The following is a 16389-nucleotide window of genomic DNA, read 5'->3' as shown; positions in this document are numbered from 1 at the left end:
AGAATGGATATAGAGAAAAGAGGGTTGAAGACAGGAGGGTACCAACACGAGGAGATAAAAAGTCAAAGAGAGCCAGAAAGGGGGCAGCTAAGAAAGTAGAAAGATCCCTCAAGACTAGTGTGCCTCGAAGCCAGTGAAGGGAGAGCTATGGGACAGGGTCGTTTAATATTGTCCGATGTGCAGCAAAGAGAAGAAAGTGCTAAGAGAGAAATTAATCCAAAGAGACCAAAGGAGAAGCAATAATAAAAACCAAAAACCATTGAAACAGCAACAAAAATGCACCCAGGGGTGTGAAAAAGTAGGTTTACAGTTGTAATACAAAAATATAGTAATCCTATCTAATAAACGAGTTATATGCAAATTGACTGTCACCCCAACACACAAGATGGCTGTTCCCATGTGGTCAAAGATGGCCGCCCCCATATGGACACAAGATGGCCACCACAAAATGGCCAGCAGAGGAGGGCAGTTGTAGGCAATCAGGCCTGCAGGGGAGGGGAGTTGGGAGTGACCAGGCCTCCAGAGGAGGACAGTTGGGGGGGACCAGGCCTGCAGGGAAGGGCAGTTGCGGGGGGACCAGGCCAGCAGGGGAGGGCAGTTGGGAGGGACCAGGCCTGCAAGGGAGGGCAGGTGGGGGGAACCAGGCCTGCAGGGGAGGGCAGTTGGGGGGGACCAGGCCAGCAGAGGAGGGCGGTTAGGCATCAATCAGGCTGGCAGGCAGAAGCAGTTAGGGGCAATCAGGCAGGCAGGCAGGCAGGCAGGCAGGAGAGCAGTTGGGAGCCAGCAGTCCTGGATTGTGAGAGGGATCCCAGACTGGAGACGGTGCAGGCTGGGCTGAGAGACACCCCCTCCCCCTGTGCACGAATTTCATGCACCGGGCCTCTAGTCTTATATAATAAAAGCCTAATATGCAAATTGTCCCCTCAGGAGTTGGACTGACCGGGAGTTCAACCACTCGCTATGACGTGCACTGACCACCAGGGGGCAGCACAGAACAAAGGAAGGCCCCAGCCGGCATCTGGCAGCTGGGGGAAGGAAGACTCTGCCCCAATCGGCCCTGATCGCTGACCAGGTCTAGGGACCCTACCCATGCATGAATTTCGTGTACCGGGCCTATAGTTAATATAAGAATAAACTGCGTTTCGTGTATACACAACTATAAACCTATTTTTGCCCACCCCTGTTATAGAAACACCAACTTGGTTCTTTCAAAAGAATCATATAACTTACAAACTTCTCTTATAATGGAACAAGAAAGTAAGAGGTGGAGCAAGTAATTTAAGGCTAACACAAAGGGCATCACTGAAAAATGCCACAGATACTAACAAGAGGACATACCGTGAACCAATAAAATCCATGCCAAAAACATAGAAACGGATAATTCTAGAAAAGAGAACATATCAAGACTGACTAAAAAACAATAGAAAATCCACAGAGGCCACATTTTTTGAAGAAATTAAATTAATAAGTAAAATCCCCCACTCCCCACCCCAAATGAAAAGCCTAGAAAATTTTCCTGTTTGCTTCCAAAAATCTAAGGCAAAATAGTTCCAATCTGTACAGCTTTTCCAGAGTTGGGGGTGGGGGGACACTTCCTAATTCATTTTATAAGATCAGAAAAACCTTGATACCAAAATATGACAAAGACAGTATGAAAAATAAAAAAACACACAAGCCAGATTTACTCATAAATATATATATATGGAAATAGCCTAAATAACAATAGCAAAAATAATCTAGAAAGATAAAATCTTATAACTAAGATGGACTTATTCCAGGAATGTAAGGTTGGTTTGTAGTTAAAAAAAAAAAATCAATTAATATGATTTACCATTATCTTAAAGGAAATCCCTCAGATAAAATTTAATACCCACTTATGATAAAACTTCTAGGCACGGGAATAGAAAAAAACTCCCTTAATTGGATAAGGAGAAACAAGCACTCCCTTTAAGACTGAGGACTAGAGAAGGGCACCTGCTCCTGGAAGCCTTAGCCAACAAAGCAAGGCATGAAAACACAGAAGTTGGAAAAAAGAAACAAAGCTTTCTTCTCAAATGATTTGATTATGTTTGTATATAATTATACTAAGGAATCTAATTATCTATTATTAGAATAAGAGAGTTTAACAGGTTACAGCACACAAAATTTATCTAAAAATCTATCAGACTATATAGCAAGTCCTGTGAGCAAAAAATTGTAAAGTTTTACTTAAAAATAATAAAGAAGACATAAATAAATGCTCATCTAAACATATAAAAGCCTAAGCGACTAGACAACTGAACAATCAGCTGGTAGCTATGATGTGCACTGACCACCAGGGGGCAGACGCTCAAAGCAGGAGCTTCCCCCTCGTGGTCAGTGCGCTCCCACAACGGGAGCACCGCTTAGCTGACAGATGGGCGCCAGACGCTGGGCTCACTTCTGGTGAGCACAGCTGCAGCAGCGCGAGCCTCTCCCGCAGACACTCCCCCTGTGTGCCCAAGCAGTGGTGGCAGGAGCAGCGGGGTCAGGATGAGCGGGAGTGGCGCGGTGCCCAGCCCAGACTCAGGCTCAGGCTCCGCCCCGGCCACCTGCCACCTCATGCACTACTTCATGCTGTGCAGGAGCGACGCAGACAGCAGGCTGGAGTCGGACAAGCTGGCGGGTAAGGCCAGGCTGTGGCAGCACAGAGGTCCACTGATACCCGCAGGCCAGGCCGAGGGACCCCACTGGTGCGCCAGGCCTCTAGTCCTATATAATAAATGTCTAATATGCTAAGTATCTGGTTGTCTGGTCATCCGTTCAACCAATCAAAGCGTAATATGCTAATGATATGCTAAGGCTGCTCAACTGCTTGCTATGATGTGCACTGACCACCAGGGGGCAGACAGTTGACATGATATGCACTGAACACCAGGAGGCAGACGCTCTGACCGGTTGGTTAGCTTGCAGCTGGGGTCCGGCCAATCGGGACTGAGCGAGATGGGCCGGACATGCCCTGGAGCCCTCCCACAGACCCTCCCCGGCTGGCCAACCTCCTGCATCCCTCCCCAGCACCAATCGTGCACTAGTAGGGTCCCTCGGCCTGGCCTGCGCCCTCTCGCAATCCAGGACCCCTCGGGGGATATCAGAGAGCCAGTTTCAGCCCAATCCTGCAGGCCAGGCCTAGGGACCCCACTGGTGCACAAATTCATGCACTGGGCCTCTAGTTTATTATAAGACTCAACAGGGTAAAGATAGAAGTTCTTCCCAAATTTACCAATGGATTCAAAGCAATTTCATGTCAAACAAGTTATTTCATCTCAAAGCAATTTCATTTCAACAAGTTATTTTCTTTCTCGTCTTTTCCTCTATTTCTCAGGTGTGTATCAAGACAGGAAGACTGGTCACGGAGCAGTGACAGTTAGGGCCATGTGGGACTAGTACAGGGTAAATAAATGGATCAGATAGAGTCAGACACAGCCACGCACATCAGGACATGGAAAACATGGTGAGGAGGCCCTGCAGGTCAGACTCGTGTGAAACAATGGAGTTTCCCATAAATAGAAAACAAGGCATTCATTTGGGGGGTGGGAGGAGAATGAAATGAGATCAATTCATATCATACCAGGAAAGAAAATAGAAAATTTGAGGAAGACTAAAGGCCAGAAATGAAAACTTAAAGTAATATTAGTAATATTATATTTTAGTAACCTCTTTAGAATCTAGCTATCCTATATAATAAAAGCCTAATATGCAAATAGGCCTAACGGCAGAACGACCAGTCGCTATGACATGCACTGACCATCAGGGGGCAGATACTCAACACAGGAGCTGCCCCCAGCCCGCAGGTCCTGACCAGCGGCAGCGGTGGGGGCTGGGGCCGGCAAGCGGACGGCGCCAGGTCAGCCAAGGCAGGTGCCAGCAGGGGCCCCCTGGTCACCCCACTGGTCGCCCCACAGATAGGCCCTGATCTCTGGCCAGGCCTAGGGACCCTACATATGCACGAATATCATGCACTGGGCCTCTAGTATCTAAAGAAAAAGGAAAACAATCATTTTCTAAGTGGCCTCAGACTCTTTTGCTAAAAGCAGGGAAATGAACTCGTTTGTTCCAGTGGGTCTCACACTGAGTATCAGAATCACCCACACCACCAAGCAGAGTTAAATCAGAGCAAGGAATCTGGTTGCAGAGAACTGGGTTTAATGGAAAATATCTGTAAATATTCTGTTTCAATAGAGGATAAAAGGTGATTTATTCTGAATGGTGACCTATACCCTGAATATATAGAAGGGCAAGGTGCTTCGGAGGCTACCTTGCTTTCAATGACATTGAGTATCACCTGCTAATTAAACTGGGAACTTGTAGCGTATGACCTCCCACCTCTGTAAGAATCCAGCACACCCGAGACTCTATACTACCTTTGTAATTTTCAATCTACCCCAACAATGACAACTTCGACATATGACTGTAGGATAAGTCAGCTCTCTCCTAAGTCATTAACTTTAAAAAATACATATATATTTTATTAATTTCAGAGAGGAAGGGAGAGAGACAGAAACATCAATGATGAGAGAGAATCATTGTTTGACTGCCTCCTGCACGCCCCCTACTGGGGAATGAGCCTGAAACCTGGGCATGTGCCCTAATGCCCTGATAGGGAATGGAACAGTGACCTCCTGCTTCATGGGTCGACGCTCAACCACTGAACTATACCAGCCAGGCTCATTAACTTATTTTTTTAAAAAAAAATATATTTTATTGATTTTCTTACAGAGAGGAAGGAAGAGGGATAGAGAGTTTGAAACATCGATGAGAGAGATACATCGATTAGCTGCCTCCTGCACACCCCTTCCTGAGTATGTGCCCTCAACCAAGGTACATGCCCTTGCCCGGAATCGAACCCGGGACACTTGAGTCCGCAGGCCGACGCTCTATCCATTGAGCCAAACCAGTTAGGGCTCATTAACTTCTTTTTTTTTTTTTTTAAATATATTTTATTGATTTTTTACAGAGAGGAAGGAAGAGGGATAGATAGTCAGAAACATCGATGAGAGAGAAACACTGATCAGTTGCCTCTTGCACACCTCCCACTGGGGATGTGCCCGCAACCAAGTTACATGCCCTTGACCGGAATCGAACCTGGGACCTTTCAGTCCGCAGGCTGACGCTCTATCCACTGAGCCAAACCGGTTTTGGCGGCTCATTAACTTCTTAATAGGATTGGCCATCTTTACAATTCAAAAGAAATTTCTCATTGAGAATGAATGCTTTTACCTTTATAGGAAATAGCTTTTGATAAACCCATTATTCCCTAGACACAAAACTTATGACTGAATCGTATTATTTGCAGTTAGACAATTCTTTTGGCTTATGTGCATTTTCTATTTTTATATAATTATTTGGGTATAAACAACAAAAAGAGAATCAGCATATATAATGTAGGAAAAGGTCCTGCTGTGGGAATTTAAGTGCTACACTCACATGTGTGCGGAGCTCTGGCGTGTGGTGCCACGGCTGTGAAGAGGGCCCCGCAGGCTCTGCTCTCAGGTGTCCTCTAACCTGGACCTGGCCATTCACGAATTAAGGAAATACTCACTGAGCATCTATGTGGCAGGCTCTGTTCTACATGCAAGAGACAGGACAGAGAAGAGGCAGAAACCACGTCTTCACAGAGCTTACATCCTAGTGTGGGGAAATAGCCAACAAACGGAAAACACTGAACATTAGATGGAAAGAAATGTATGGACAATAAAGAGGAAAAGGGACAGGGAGTCCGGTGGGGTATGCAGGCAATGGCTGGTTTTGGTTTCATAAAGATACACACAACATGGAAAGTGCGACAACAGACCCATGCAGAGCATGAGCACAACACAGAAAGGGGACTTTACAGGGGAGAGAAGGCAATGCCAGGGGAAACTTCCTGGAGGTGACATCTCACTTGAACCGAAGATGGAATTAACTAGAGATGGGGGTAGGGAGGGTCAAGCATGTGTACCAGAATCCAAACTAATGACCTGTCATGTCAGGTCCTAGGGTTACAAAGATAAACAAGTCATGTTCCCATACCACAAGCTACTCAGTTATGTGTGAATGACAGACAATAAATAAATCACTCTAACGTGGATTTATTAAGTCTATAAAAAAGTCATCTAGAAAAGACAGAGGAGGTGGAACAGGCAAGAACAAGGAAGGCACCATCACCAACCTCAAGCACAGCAAGGCCAAATTCATGTGCTTGGAGGAAGGTGAGCAGTGCGTTGAGAGTGCCCACAGGGCCAGGAGGAGGGAGACAGGGTACAAAGGTGGCAGAGGTTGCAGAGGGAGGCCGGAGCCACTCAGGCGAGGGAAGTGGAAGCCTAACAGTTCAGATGGACACACTCTTACCACCCACTGCTCATCTCACTACAAGACATTCTGACCACGACTGGGGGCAGCACCAGGGCACTGCTGGAGAAGAGGGAGGGTCCGTTCTGATCCTTCTTCCTGAGGGAAAATGAGGACAGGGTTGCTACTTTAAAGGTAGATATTATTCAACCCATTAGGATGTCTACACCAGAAAACAAGGGAAATAAGTGCTGAAAGGGCATGGAGAAACTGGAACCCTTGTGCACGGGTTTGTAAACAAAAAATGGTTCCGCTGCTGCGAAAGGAGTTTGGTGGCTCTTCAAAGTTATTACAAGACCCATCAACCCCATTGCTAGGAATATACTCCAAAGAGCTGAAAGCAGGTACTCAAATCCTTGGCCATGAATGTTCATAGCAGCTCTATTCATATTCACAATAATCAAAAAGTGGAGGCAACCCAAATGTCCATCGACAGATGACTGGGTAAATAAATTGTGGTATACACATACTATGGAATAGTATTCAGCCATAAAAAGTAATATAGTACTGACACATGCTACAACATGGACAAACCAAAAACAGGTACTACAGTAAGGAAGCCAGGCACAAAATGTCACATATGTGTGGCCCCATTGATCTGAAATATCCAGCACAGGTAAATCCATGGGAACAACACACATGGTGGTTGCCAGGGGCTGGGAAGGGAACATGGACAGCAATTGCCTAATGGGTACAAGGTTTACTTTTGGGGTGATGAAAAATTTAGAACTATATAAAACATTTCACAACATCATGAATGTACCAATGCCACTGAAATGTTCACTTTAAATGGTTAATTTTATGTTATGTGCATTTTAAAAAAATACAAGGAACCTGCAGGCCCAGGACGAATCTGCCAGCATAAACTTTCCTGCTCGCAGCAGACAGCTTTGCCAGTCTCTCAGGCCACTTACCCCTGCTATTGGCCAAGTCACATGCGATCACACCTGGGGGAACCACGTGTGAAAATAAAAATCACACTTCCTGAATGAGGGCCCAAGAGAGTCTCGAACATGCAGTTTGTGAAAGGTAATTTTCATCATTCAGAAGGTATATTTTGGATAATACTTTACTACATTTTCATCAGTAATAGAAATCATATACTCCTACTTCAATTAAACCTATGTAATAAAGAAAAACACATACAGTATTTTTTTACAGATTTCTATTTGTCAGTAAATTTAAGTCAGTCAAAGTGAAATTTACCCAATAGCCTAAATTTCAGATGCTGTAATGGAAATAATGACAATATCCCTGTGCCTGTCACTTTGTCACCTTGACAAGCAAGCACAAATTCCACATGAAGTTCACAAAAAGTCAAGCAACCATGGAGCTTAACTAACATAATAACATCTAAAAAGATGTTTAAGGAAAACTTGGCCTCTGTTTATTTTTTTTTGTGTGTGTATGTGCATGCGTGCACATATGCAGTAAGCAAGTCACCATAAAATAGAAGTCTGGAATAATGGAGATCCAGAAGGAGAATCACTTTAAAAGTTCCATGTTCCTACAAAAGCAGGAAGTGTAATCAAAGTGATGCTATGGATTGTCTGCAAGATGGATGACTATTACTATCTGCTAATACTTTCCACTGCTGTTCTACCACACTCCTCAGTAATGGGACATCTACTCCCAGATGTCCCCATTGCATTCTTTCTATTTCCTGATTTCATTTTCCTATGAGCAGTTAATGCTTGCTGAATTATTTAAGTCTAGCTGGATGTGAGGTACTATTAAAACAGGTATTTATTAACTTTACTAGAGGCCCGGTGCACAAAATTCATGCACAGGTAGGGTCCCTAGGCCTGGCCGGCAATCAGGGCCGATTGGGGCCTTCTGGCTGCCCGCCAAGGCCTCCCTTCCCTGGCTGCCAGCCACCGGCCGGGGCCTTCCTTCATTCCGTGCCACCCCCTGGTGGTTAGCGTACATCATAGCAAGCAATAGAACTCTTGTTCTCCCGGTCGAAGTCCCGCGGGTACACTTTGCATATTAGCCTTTTATATATATAGATTCTCAACTGTAGAAAAATAAATACTGTGACCAAGTCTTTTTCGAATCACTTAGACATGCCCCATAAAGGGAATATTGAGGACCAAGAAAGCAGAGAAAGTCCTAATTCTAAAATTTCTATCATATGAACATTTTTGTTGGTAAAAAATTTTTACCAAACATTTACTCTATTGGATCTTTCTCCTGCCCCCTCACCTAGTCAAATGCTCCTTCCTCATGTTTACCTTTAAGGATATGAGCCAGTTAAATGGTGGCCGTTTCCTGCCTTCTTTAGAAACACAAACAAGTTCCTGAAAAGCTGCAGGAAAACCTCTAATCCTCTGATTTTCCCTGGTGTCAGGGTTCCTAGCTTGCACTATGACCCTTTGCTACCAATCCTGCTTGTACTGTTTATTGGTCGGATGAACTCTCTACTCTCAGATGTCCCCACTGCATTCTATTTCCTGATTTCTTCTTCCCAACACCACAGGGTCACCTCTAATTGCCTCTGTTCCTAACCCTGCTTAGAGTACATTATTCTACCTGGAAGCTGACTTACCTGTATCCATTTTCTCCATCTTTAGCCCCTTCACTCTCCCATTCCTCTGCCTTTCACCTACCAGTGCTCTGAAATGCAATACCCCTTTCTCCTTGGGAACTGATTCCTGAATCATCAGTCCTTTCTTTACCACTCCTCTCCCACTCTCGCCTTGCCTTTATTTAATACTAGGGGCCCAGTGCACGAATTCGTGCACCTTGAAAGGAATTGTGGGCCACAAGGCTGTAATGGGCACAGGGGCGGGTCTCGGCCCATCCTCTGTGCCCCCACCTGGCCCCTCCACCGCGGCCCCTCACCCCCTGTCTGGAGGCAGATCTACTCCCACCGCCACCACTCCCATGAGCTGTTAGTGCTGGCCTTGCTTGCGCCTGATGATAGTGCTGAGCAATTGGGGCATCAGCAGAGGATGCAAGCAGCAGCTGCTGCCCCAACCGCCCCTAAGGAGCAAGGGAGGTGGAGAAGCCCTGAGGGGCGATTGGGGCTGGCAGCCACCACTCACACCCACTGACAGCGCCAAGCGACTGGCATCAGCACCAGGCGCCAGCAGCGGGTGCAAGTGGTGGCTCCAGCACTGGCAGCAGGTGCAAGCACCAGGCAGGACCATGGGAGCAAAGAATTTTCAGTAACCACTAGAGGCTTGCCCTGATGACAGCGACCAGTACCCCGCCTTGGTTTGGCATCCCCACTCACCAGCTCCACCATCCCACCATGGCCGACACCTGCCATGTTCCGAGCACATCCCCTGGTAGTCAGCGCACATCACAGCAACTGGTTGTTCGGTTATTCCACCGTTTAGTCTATTTGCATATTAGCCTTTTATTATGTAGGATTTTCTCCTCCACTTCCTAATGCTAATACTAATAAGTGCTATGACTAAGCATTGACTGAGCACCTACTCGCTTACATGAACATGTCAATTCTATGCAATGGATCATTATTATCTATTTCTCTCTTATAACTATGAAAACTGTGGCATAGAAAGAAATAATCTGCCCAAAGTACACAGCTGCCTGTGAAAGAACCAGGCTCAGAACTTAAGTGATTTGGTGTGTGAAAAAATTTAGAACTATATAAAACATAGTTCTTAGCCACTATGCTATGCAGTCTCCCTTACAAGAGTCACCTGAGTTTGCCATGCCCCTTCCTCCACCACTTACTTCTCTATCCACAGCAATTTCTTTTCCTACCACTTACCTAACCCTTTCAAAGGTCCCCATAACTACTAACTCTCAAACCCACCAGTCACATTTTAAGCTTCTGTGCCCTGACTTCTCTGCAGACCTGAATACCCTGAATACGAAGGCCATAAACTCACTGCTTGGCTTCACCCTGATCTCTGTGGTACACTTTCTTGGTCTACCTCAGCACTGTCCAATGGAAATTTCTGTGATGATGAAATGTGTTATGGATGTGCTAACCAGTATGGAAGCCACTAACCACAGGTGGCTACTGAGCACTAGTAGTGTGGCGGGTGTGACTGCATTTTGTGGCCTCCTACTGGTCAGTGCAGGCACTGCAGGGCTCCTGTGCTGGGCCCTGCAACCTTGCAGAAGAGCTCTGTCCTTGGTCCTTACTCTGCTCTTCCCAGCAGCCTATCTCCACAGAAGACCACAACCACCAACACAGCCCAGATAGATGTCTTTCCTCAGGAACACCTCTACCTCCAATTGATCACTTCTTCACCTGCAAGCACCACTTCCTTGGCGAGTCTCCTCCCACTCAGACAATCCCCACTCAGAGAACAGGCTGCAGGCGCTACCTCCTGCCTGGTCCAGAGGCAAAGGCAGGGATTCATTTTACATCACTCCCTTTCCTCTTTCTTTCCTCCCCCTCCCCCTCAATCACCCCTCTATGCTCTTTAAACATGACCTCTAGCTTCCACTGCCACGGCTCCAAGCCAGGATGCTATACAGTGGACCTGAGAGATTAGTGAAGTCCAGTATTTGTATGTCAAGCAACAGGTAAAGTATAACATGGCTGGAAAATTCTTTTATACTTGTCAGAAAAAAATCACAGAAAAAGCTGCCAAAGCTGCCGTGCTGAAGGGGGGGGGGGGGTACAGACAATCTCACTCTGTGTGTAAGGCGGCCTTTAAATTTAAAATGAAGTGGGTACTATCTTAAAAATTCTAAATGTGTGCTCGGGTTATCTCTTGGTGTAAGGACCAATTGCTGACTCATTCATTTATCAAAAGTATAATCTCAATTCCAAGTGCCACTTAGTATTCTCATATATTTAATAATTATAGCTTCTGCCCTGAATACCTAAAAAAATCCCACATGCACCAATGGGCAGGCAGGCAGGCAGGCAGTGCTGAGAATCTCGGAGAGGCCACACCCCTTGCTGACATCTGCCAGCCCAGCAGGAACAGAGTAACCTGTGGTCCTCTATGCTCCCAGGGCTCTCCCCAGAAGTGCTCCATGAGCCCTGGAACCACCCACTACTTCACTTCACTCAGAGGAACTCCAAGAAAACTCTGTGTTGGTATTTCACCCCTCGGGCTGTCAGAACACTTTGGCCAGCACAGTGAGTCCACACAGTGTAGTATGCAATGAACGCAGAAATCGGGATCATAATAAAAGCAAGAGAACATTAGAAATAGTCCTTGGATAGACACAAGTTTGGAGGGAAAACAGTCCTTCTGAGTCTGAAATCGCAACTGCTCCACTGCTTTGATGAGAACTTCAGTGAAGTTCCTCAGCGAATTTCTGAGGCATCTCCTGAAAATGCAGGGATTCTATCTGGAAATGTTCTACAAGGAGGGAACCTCGGGTGTGTGGTTCCCAGGAAGAACAGCAGGAGTGCTCACTGGCACCCTGGGCTTTCATGATCCTTCTCTCACCTGGAGAAAATTATGTCTGACCCCAGCACTGATAAATCCCACAGACAGCACATCACTGGCTGCTAGGAACTTCTGGCAATACTAATTTTGGAATGTATGACATAAATATATATTAGGTTGAGTTAATAAATTTCTTTGACCATTTCAGTTGCCAGAAAGATCCTAATGTTATCCTGGGGGGAAATCATCTGAATGAAAAATCAAGTGCCTAGGGATGGGATAGGAGAGACTCACTCTATCCATCATGATTCAGGTGGACAAAGGCTTACATTTCATTCACTACAAACTTAATGAATCAAAAGGTGAGTCAGTTATTTTAAAATAAGTTTTAATATTTCAAAACAATTAAATATCAAAAAAAGTTAACATTTTATATTTAAAATGTAATGTCATTTTTTACTCATTAATAATAAAAATAATAAGCCAATGATAAGTTTCCAAAAATAACACTAGTAAATTGATGGTAGTGGTAATGGCCACCCTGAGGAAGGACTGGGATGGTCTCATGCTGAGCGTGAGTGAATGATACCGGGAGGACATCACATGACCTGGTGGGAAACCTGGAGGAACTGGAGACCATCAGGGTGTGTTTCTTCCTCCCACCTGAGCTTCCACTGACTTAGTTCTTCATGCTGAACATACATTACCCACCACCGAGTTAAAATCCCACCCAGCTTCCAAGGGTCGGTTTACCCTTCACTACCTCCAGAGCCTTCCCTGAACCTCCCAGCTAGAAACCACTTCTTCCTACACTGAACTCATGCATACTTCTTAGGAATCTTCTAGTACATTTTCACACACGTTTTCCATAAGGTAAATTTCTTATGGGGGAGTGACTCCACCATACATTTCTTGTGAAAACAGAAAGAGGGATTCATGAGCCAGTTTCAGTAGGTGCTCCAGCTAGAATTTGCAGTTTTATTTTATTGCAGAGAAACCATAGGCAGGTGTAATCCTGCCTTTATTTCCTGGCTGTCTTTGTGCCTCAATTTCCGATTTCTTGAAACAATAGTAATACCTAGCTTGCAGGGCTGGTATTAAGAACTCAAACTGGCCCTAGCTGGTCTGGCTCAGTGGATAGAGCCTCGGCCTGTGGACAGAAGGGCCCCAGGTTCAATTCTGGTCAAGGGCACGTACCCAGTTGCAGCCTGATCCCTGAACCTGGTGGGGAGCATGTGGGAGACAACCAATCGATGTCTCTCTCTCACCTTGATGTTTCTCTATGTCTCTCTCCTTTCCTTCCACTTTCTCTAAAAATCAATGGAAAAATATCCTTGGGTGAGAATTCAAACTGCAGTCAGACAATGCACACAGTGCCCCGGAGCAGGAGTCATACCGAGTGTGAAAGGTGTTCAGGGCACAGTAGGTCCTGACACGGCTGTTACCATGCTGGGGTCCCCAGGGGTCTGGTGCAGTGCAGGGCGCAGTGTCTGCCTCCAGTGCTCGTCATTCTGTGAGTTTCTCTTCCCTTGGAACATGCCTCCTCTGCGCAGGTGTTCTGCAGGCACCATGCCCTGCTCTCTTCCCAAGTATCTGAATGGGACCCACCGCCCTATTTCTCTGTAAGCAAGCCCCACACCTAGGCTGGGTGCCAACCCACCTGCACTGCCAGACACCAGTGCTACAAAATAATGAAAGATGGGGCCCAAATGGGACAGAGAAACGACAGAGAGGAGGCCACTGCCAACAGTTCAGACAGTCGAATGCGGCCCTTCGGTCTCAGGAGTGCACAGCAGTCTGCACAGCTGGCCTCAGGGATTCACTGGAGAGATATGTTAACACATCAGGGAGCCCACAGCTCAGTGTCACCTGGAGGGGCAGGTATACTTCAGAGACTGGAAGATTAACAAGGACCCTCAGGTTCAGGACAGTTTAAAATGAAAGCTGTGTAGGGAGGACGCTGCTATATTGGTTCAATTCATCGGCTTCAAGTGAAAAGGCTGTGTAGTCAGTGGGGGTGGGAAACAGTTCCCAAGAGTGACTCACATTCTTACTGTCTCCCAGAGCGAGGCACTTTTTAAAAATATTTTTATTTACTTCAGAGAGGAAGTGAGAGGGAGATAGAAAGATCAATTATGAGAAAGAATTATGAGAAAGAATCATTGATCGGCTGCCTCCTGCATGCCCCCCCCCAGTGGGGATCGAGCCTGCAACCTGGGCATGTGCCCTTGACCAGAATCAAACCCAGGGCCCTTCAGTACACAGGCCGACACTCTATCCACTGAGCCAAACCGGCTAGGGCAGTGAGGCACTTTTAAATGGCAGGTCACAGAGGCAAGTCCTTGCTAGTGAAGAACCTGGCCCACTCAGAAACTGGCACTTCCCAGGCCGTAATTCCCTATGTGGTTGAGGACTGTAATTTGTGCCTTGACCAAAAACTGGGGCAAGCCCCTGTACTATCACCAGCAGACAGACACAGAGTCAGATGTCTTCTGAGCCACGCACAGAGTTAAGTGTGGGCTGTGGAGACCATCTGCCCTGGATGGACAGCTTTCCTCTCTGGGGCCTCAGCTTTCTCATTTATAAAGTCACTAGAGGCCCGGTGCATGAATTCGTGCACGGGTGGGGTCCAGCCAGCCTGCCCCGATCGGGACCAATCAGGGCAGGGCCAGTGGGAGGTTGGCCGGCTGCAGTGCACATCATAGCAACCGGTCATTCCGGTCACTTGCCTTTTATATATAGATTTTCTCCTGATAAGAGATTTAACCAAGTGTAATTTTTTTAAAATCACCAAAAAAAAGGATTTAGTAAGAACAGGTGTGTGTTTTTAACTATGTTCAGACACTATCATAACTTTAACATAGTTTCTATTGAATGTGTGTGGATAAGATTTACTATGTTGTTAACACCTGTAACAAGAGCAACTTTCTGCTGAGTGTGTGGCTTGCACTGTGCTTAACACTTCCTCTTTAGTGCTCACAATGACCTCTGAAATATATAATCCCTCTTTTTGGTTGGGTCTCAAAAAGATGAGGGAAACTGCCTGACATCACAAAGCTAGTAAGTGGCAAATCCATAATTCATACCCAGACAGGGCCCAAAGGACAATGCTCCGAGCTGCTCTGTAGCCTTGCTGACAAATGGCAGCAAAAAGACAAGCCATGTGCAGGAGAAGTCGGGTATCTGAAGCAAAGACACCCCCATTTCTGAAGGTACTAAATTACATTTGACGGCTCAGCACTCAAATCGGTCTTCATTTGCCCGTATGAGTCCTGGTTAAATGGAAAACCTCCTCTTTTATCTCTACTAAGTCGAATGAAAAAGCTCGGTCCCAGAAGGGTGTCTTACCTGTGCTGCTGTCTCCACTCTCCATGGACGGTTTACCATTTTCTGACGGGTTGTTCATTCTTGAGTCTGCAATAAATCAGAGATGAATGAAGTTTAAAAAATTGGGGGTGGGGAGCAAAACTATGGCAGAGGGAAAGGTTAAGAATATTGCCTAATGTCACAGCCCTATAGTTCGAAAAGACTGAATCAATGCTAAAATGTTGGAAATTGCAATAAAAGTTTATCTGAAAGAAATTCAAGAGTCCATCAACCTTGAAGTGATCCACAAATAAGGAGTCTTTCTAAGAAATTTTAAGATTCTTCCAAGAAAGATAGCAGAAATCTAACCTAAAAAGTAATAATAGGGTCTGATATGAAAAGGGTGTAAATGCTTTGTAATATGAAGCATAAAATGTTAAAGAAACAAAGCTGGGGAAGCACCTCACCAAGGAAAACATGTTAGTGGCCAATCAAGTTTCTTTTCCCATAAGCAGAGATATTTGTTAATTATGACCAAACAACCCACTGATAATCTTGACAACAGACTGGATAGTAACTTAAAAAAATGGTACAAAGCATATTTAAGAAAAATATCTCCAAATCTACTCCTTCCCCCAAGAAACTAAGCATATGTCAAAGTGATATGTTGAGTTCACACCTCAATCATAAGTCAGTACAAGGAGTTACCACAGGCATAACAGATACCTCTAATAATGTCAAGACTGACTCACCACCACACACAACGACACCCACTTATGAATTATGCTGCCTTGACACCCCAAACGAACCCACTTCTGTGGCTCCTATCTTTAGGGTTATCTTTTTAATGAAGATGTCATGGTGAAAAGTTTTCCTCGAGCAATGTTAGGTATCCCAGAAGACATGCAGCAGACAGGACAAGAGCAAATCTGCTTCCTTTGACTTCTTCAGAAGTGTGAACACTAAATATTCATTAAATTAAATACAGACCTTATTCTACTTCTACAAACTCAGACTTAGCATATTTACAAATCAAATAAGTTTACTATCCAGCAAGTTCTGCCTTTTCCCCACCAGGTTAAGAACATTTAACTACTGGTTAGTAGAGAATAAACACTTTAACTATATTATATTTGATTTTTTTTTTTTTTTACCAAAGAGTACATTTTGTCATATGCTTAAATATTTAAATAGGAAATCAAACCGATCAATAGAGCCCCAACCACGTTGCCACAGTGGCATTCTGTACGTGCACAAGGGATGAGAGAGCTTCATACATTTCACTTCCAACCCAGAAGCTGGGACCAGCCATTCTAACACAGCTTTTTAAATACGTGCCTGTCTAATGTGCTTATACACGTCTTTCATGTCTTTGGTTTGTTCTTCAGAAGTTCAAAGGACTCAGATT

General features: G+C 45.3%; 1 protein-coding gene across 1 annotated transcript in view; it reads right to left on the bottom strand.

Annotated features, from left to right (window-relative positions):
* Positions 1-16389, bottom strand: part of POU2F1 (POU class 2 homeobox 1) — a 136166-nt gene that overhangs the window by 51759 nt on the left and 68018 nt on the right. Inside the window, exon 2 of the mRNA XM_080648718.1 lies at positions 15024-15089. Within this exon, the coding sequence (XP_080504844.1) occupies positions 15024-15089 (66 nt within the window). The remainder of the gene's footprint in view (positions 1-15023; positions 15090-16389) is intronic.

This window comes from Plecotus auritus (genome assembly GCF_963455305.1).
Source record: "Plecotus auritus genome assembly, chromosome: 12".
NCBI lineage: Eukaryota > Metazoa > Chordata > Mammalia > Chiroptera > Vespertilionidae > Plecotus > Plecotus auritus.
Note: the sequence above shows the minus strand (reverse complement) of the source record. Positions and strands in the feature narration are given on the sequence as shown.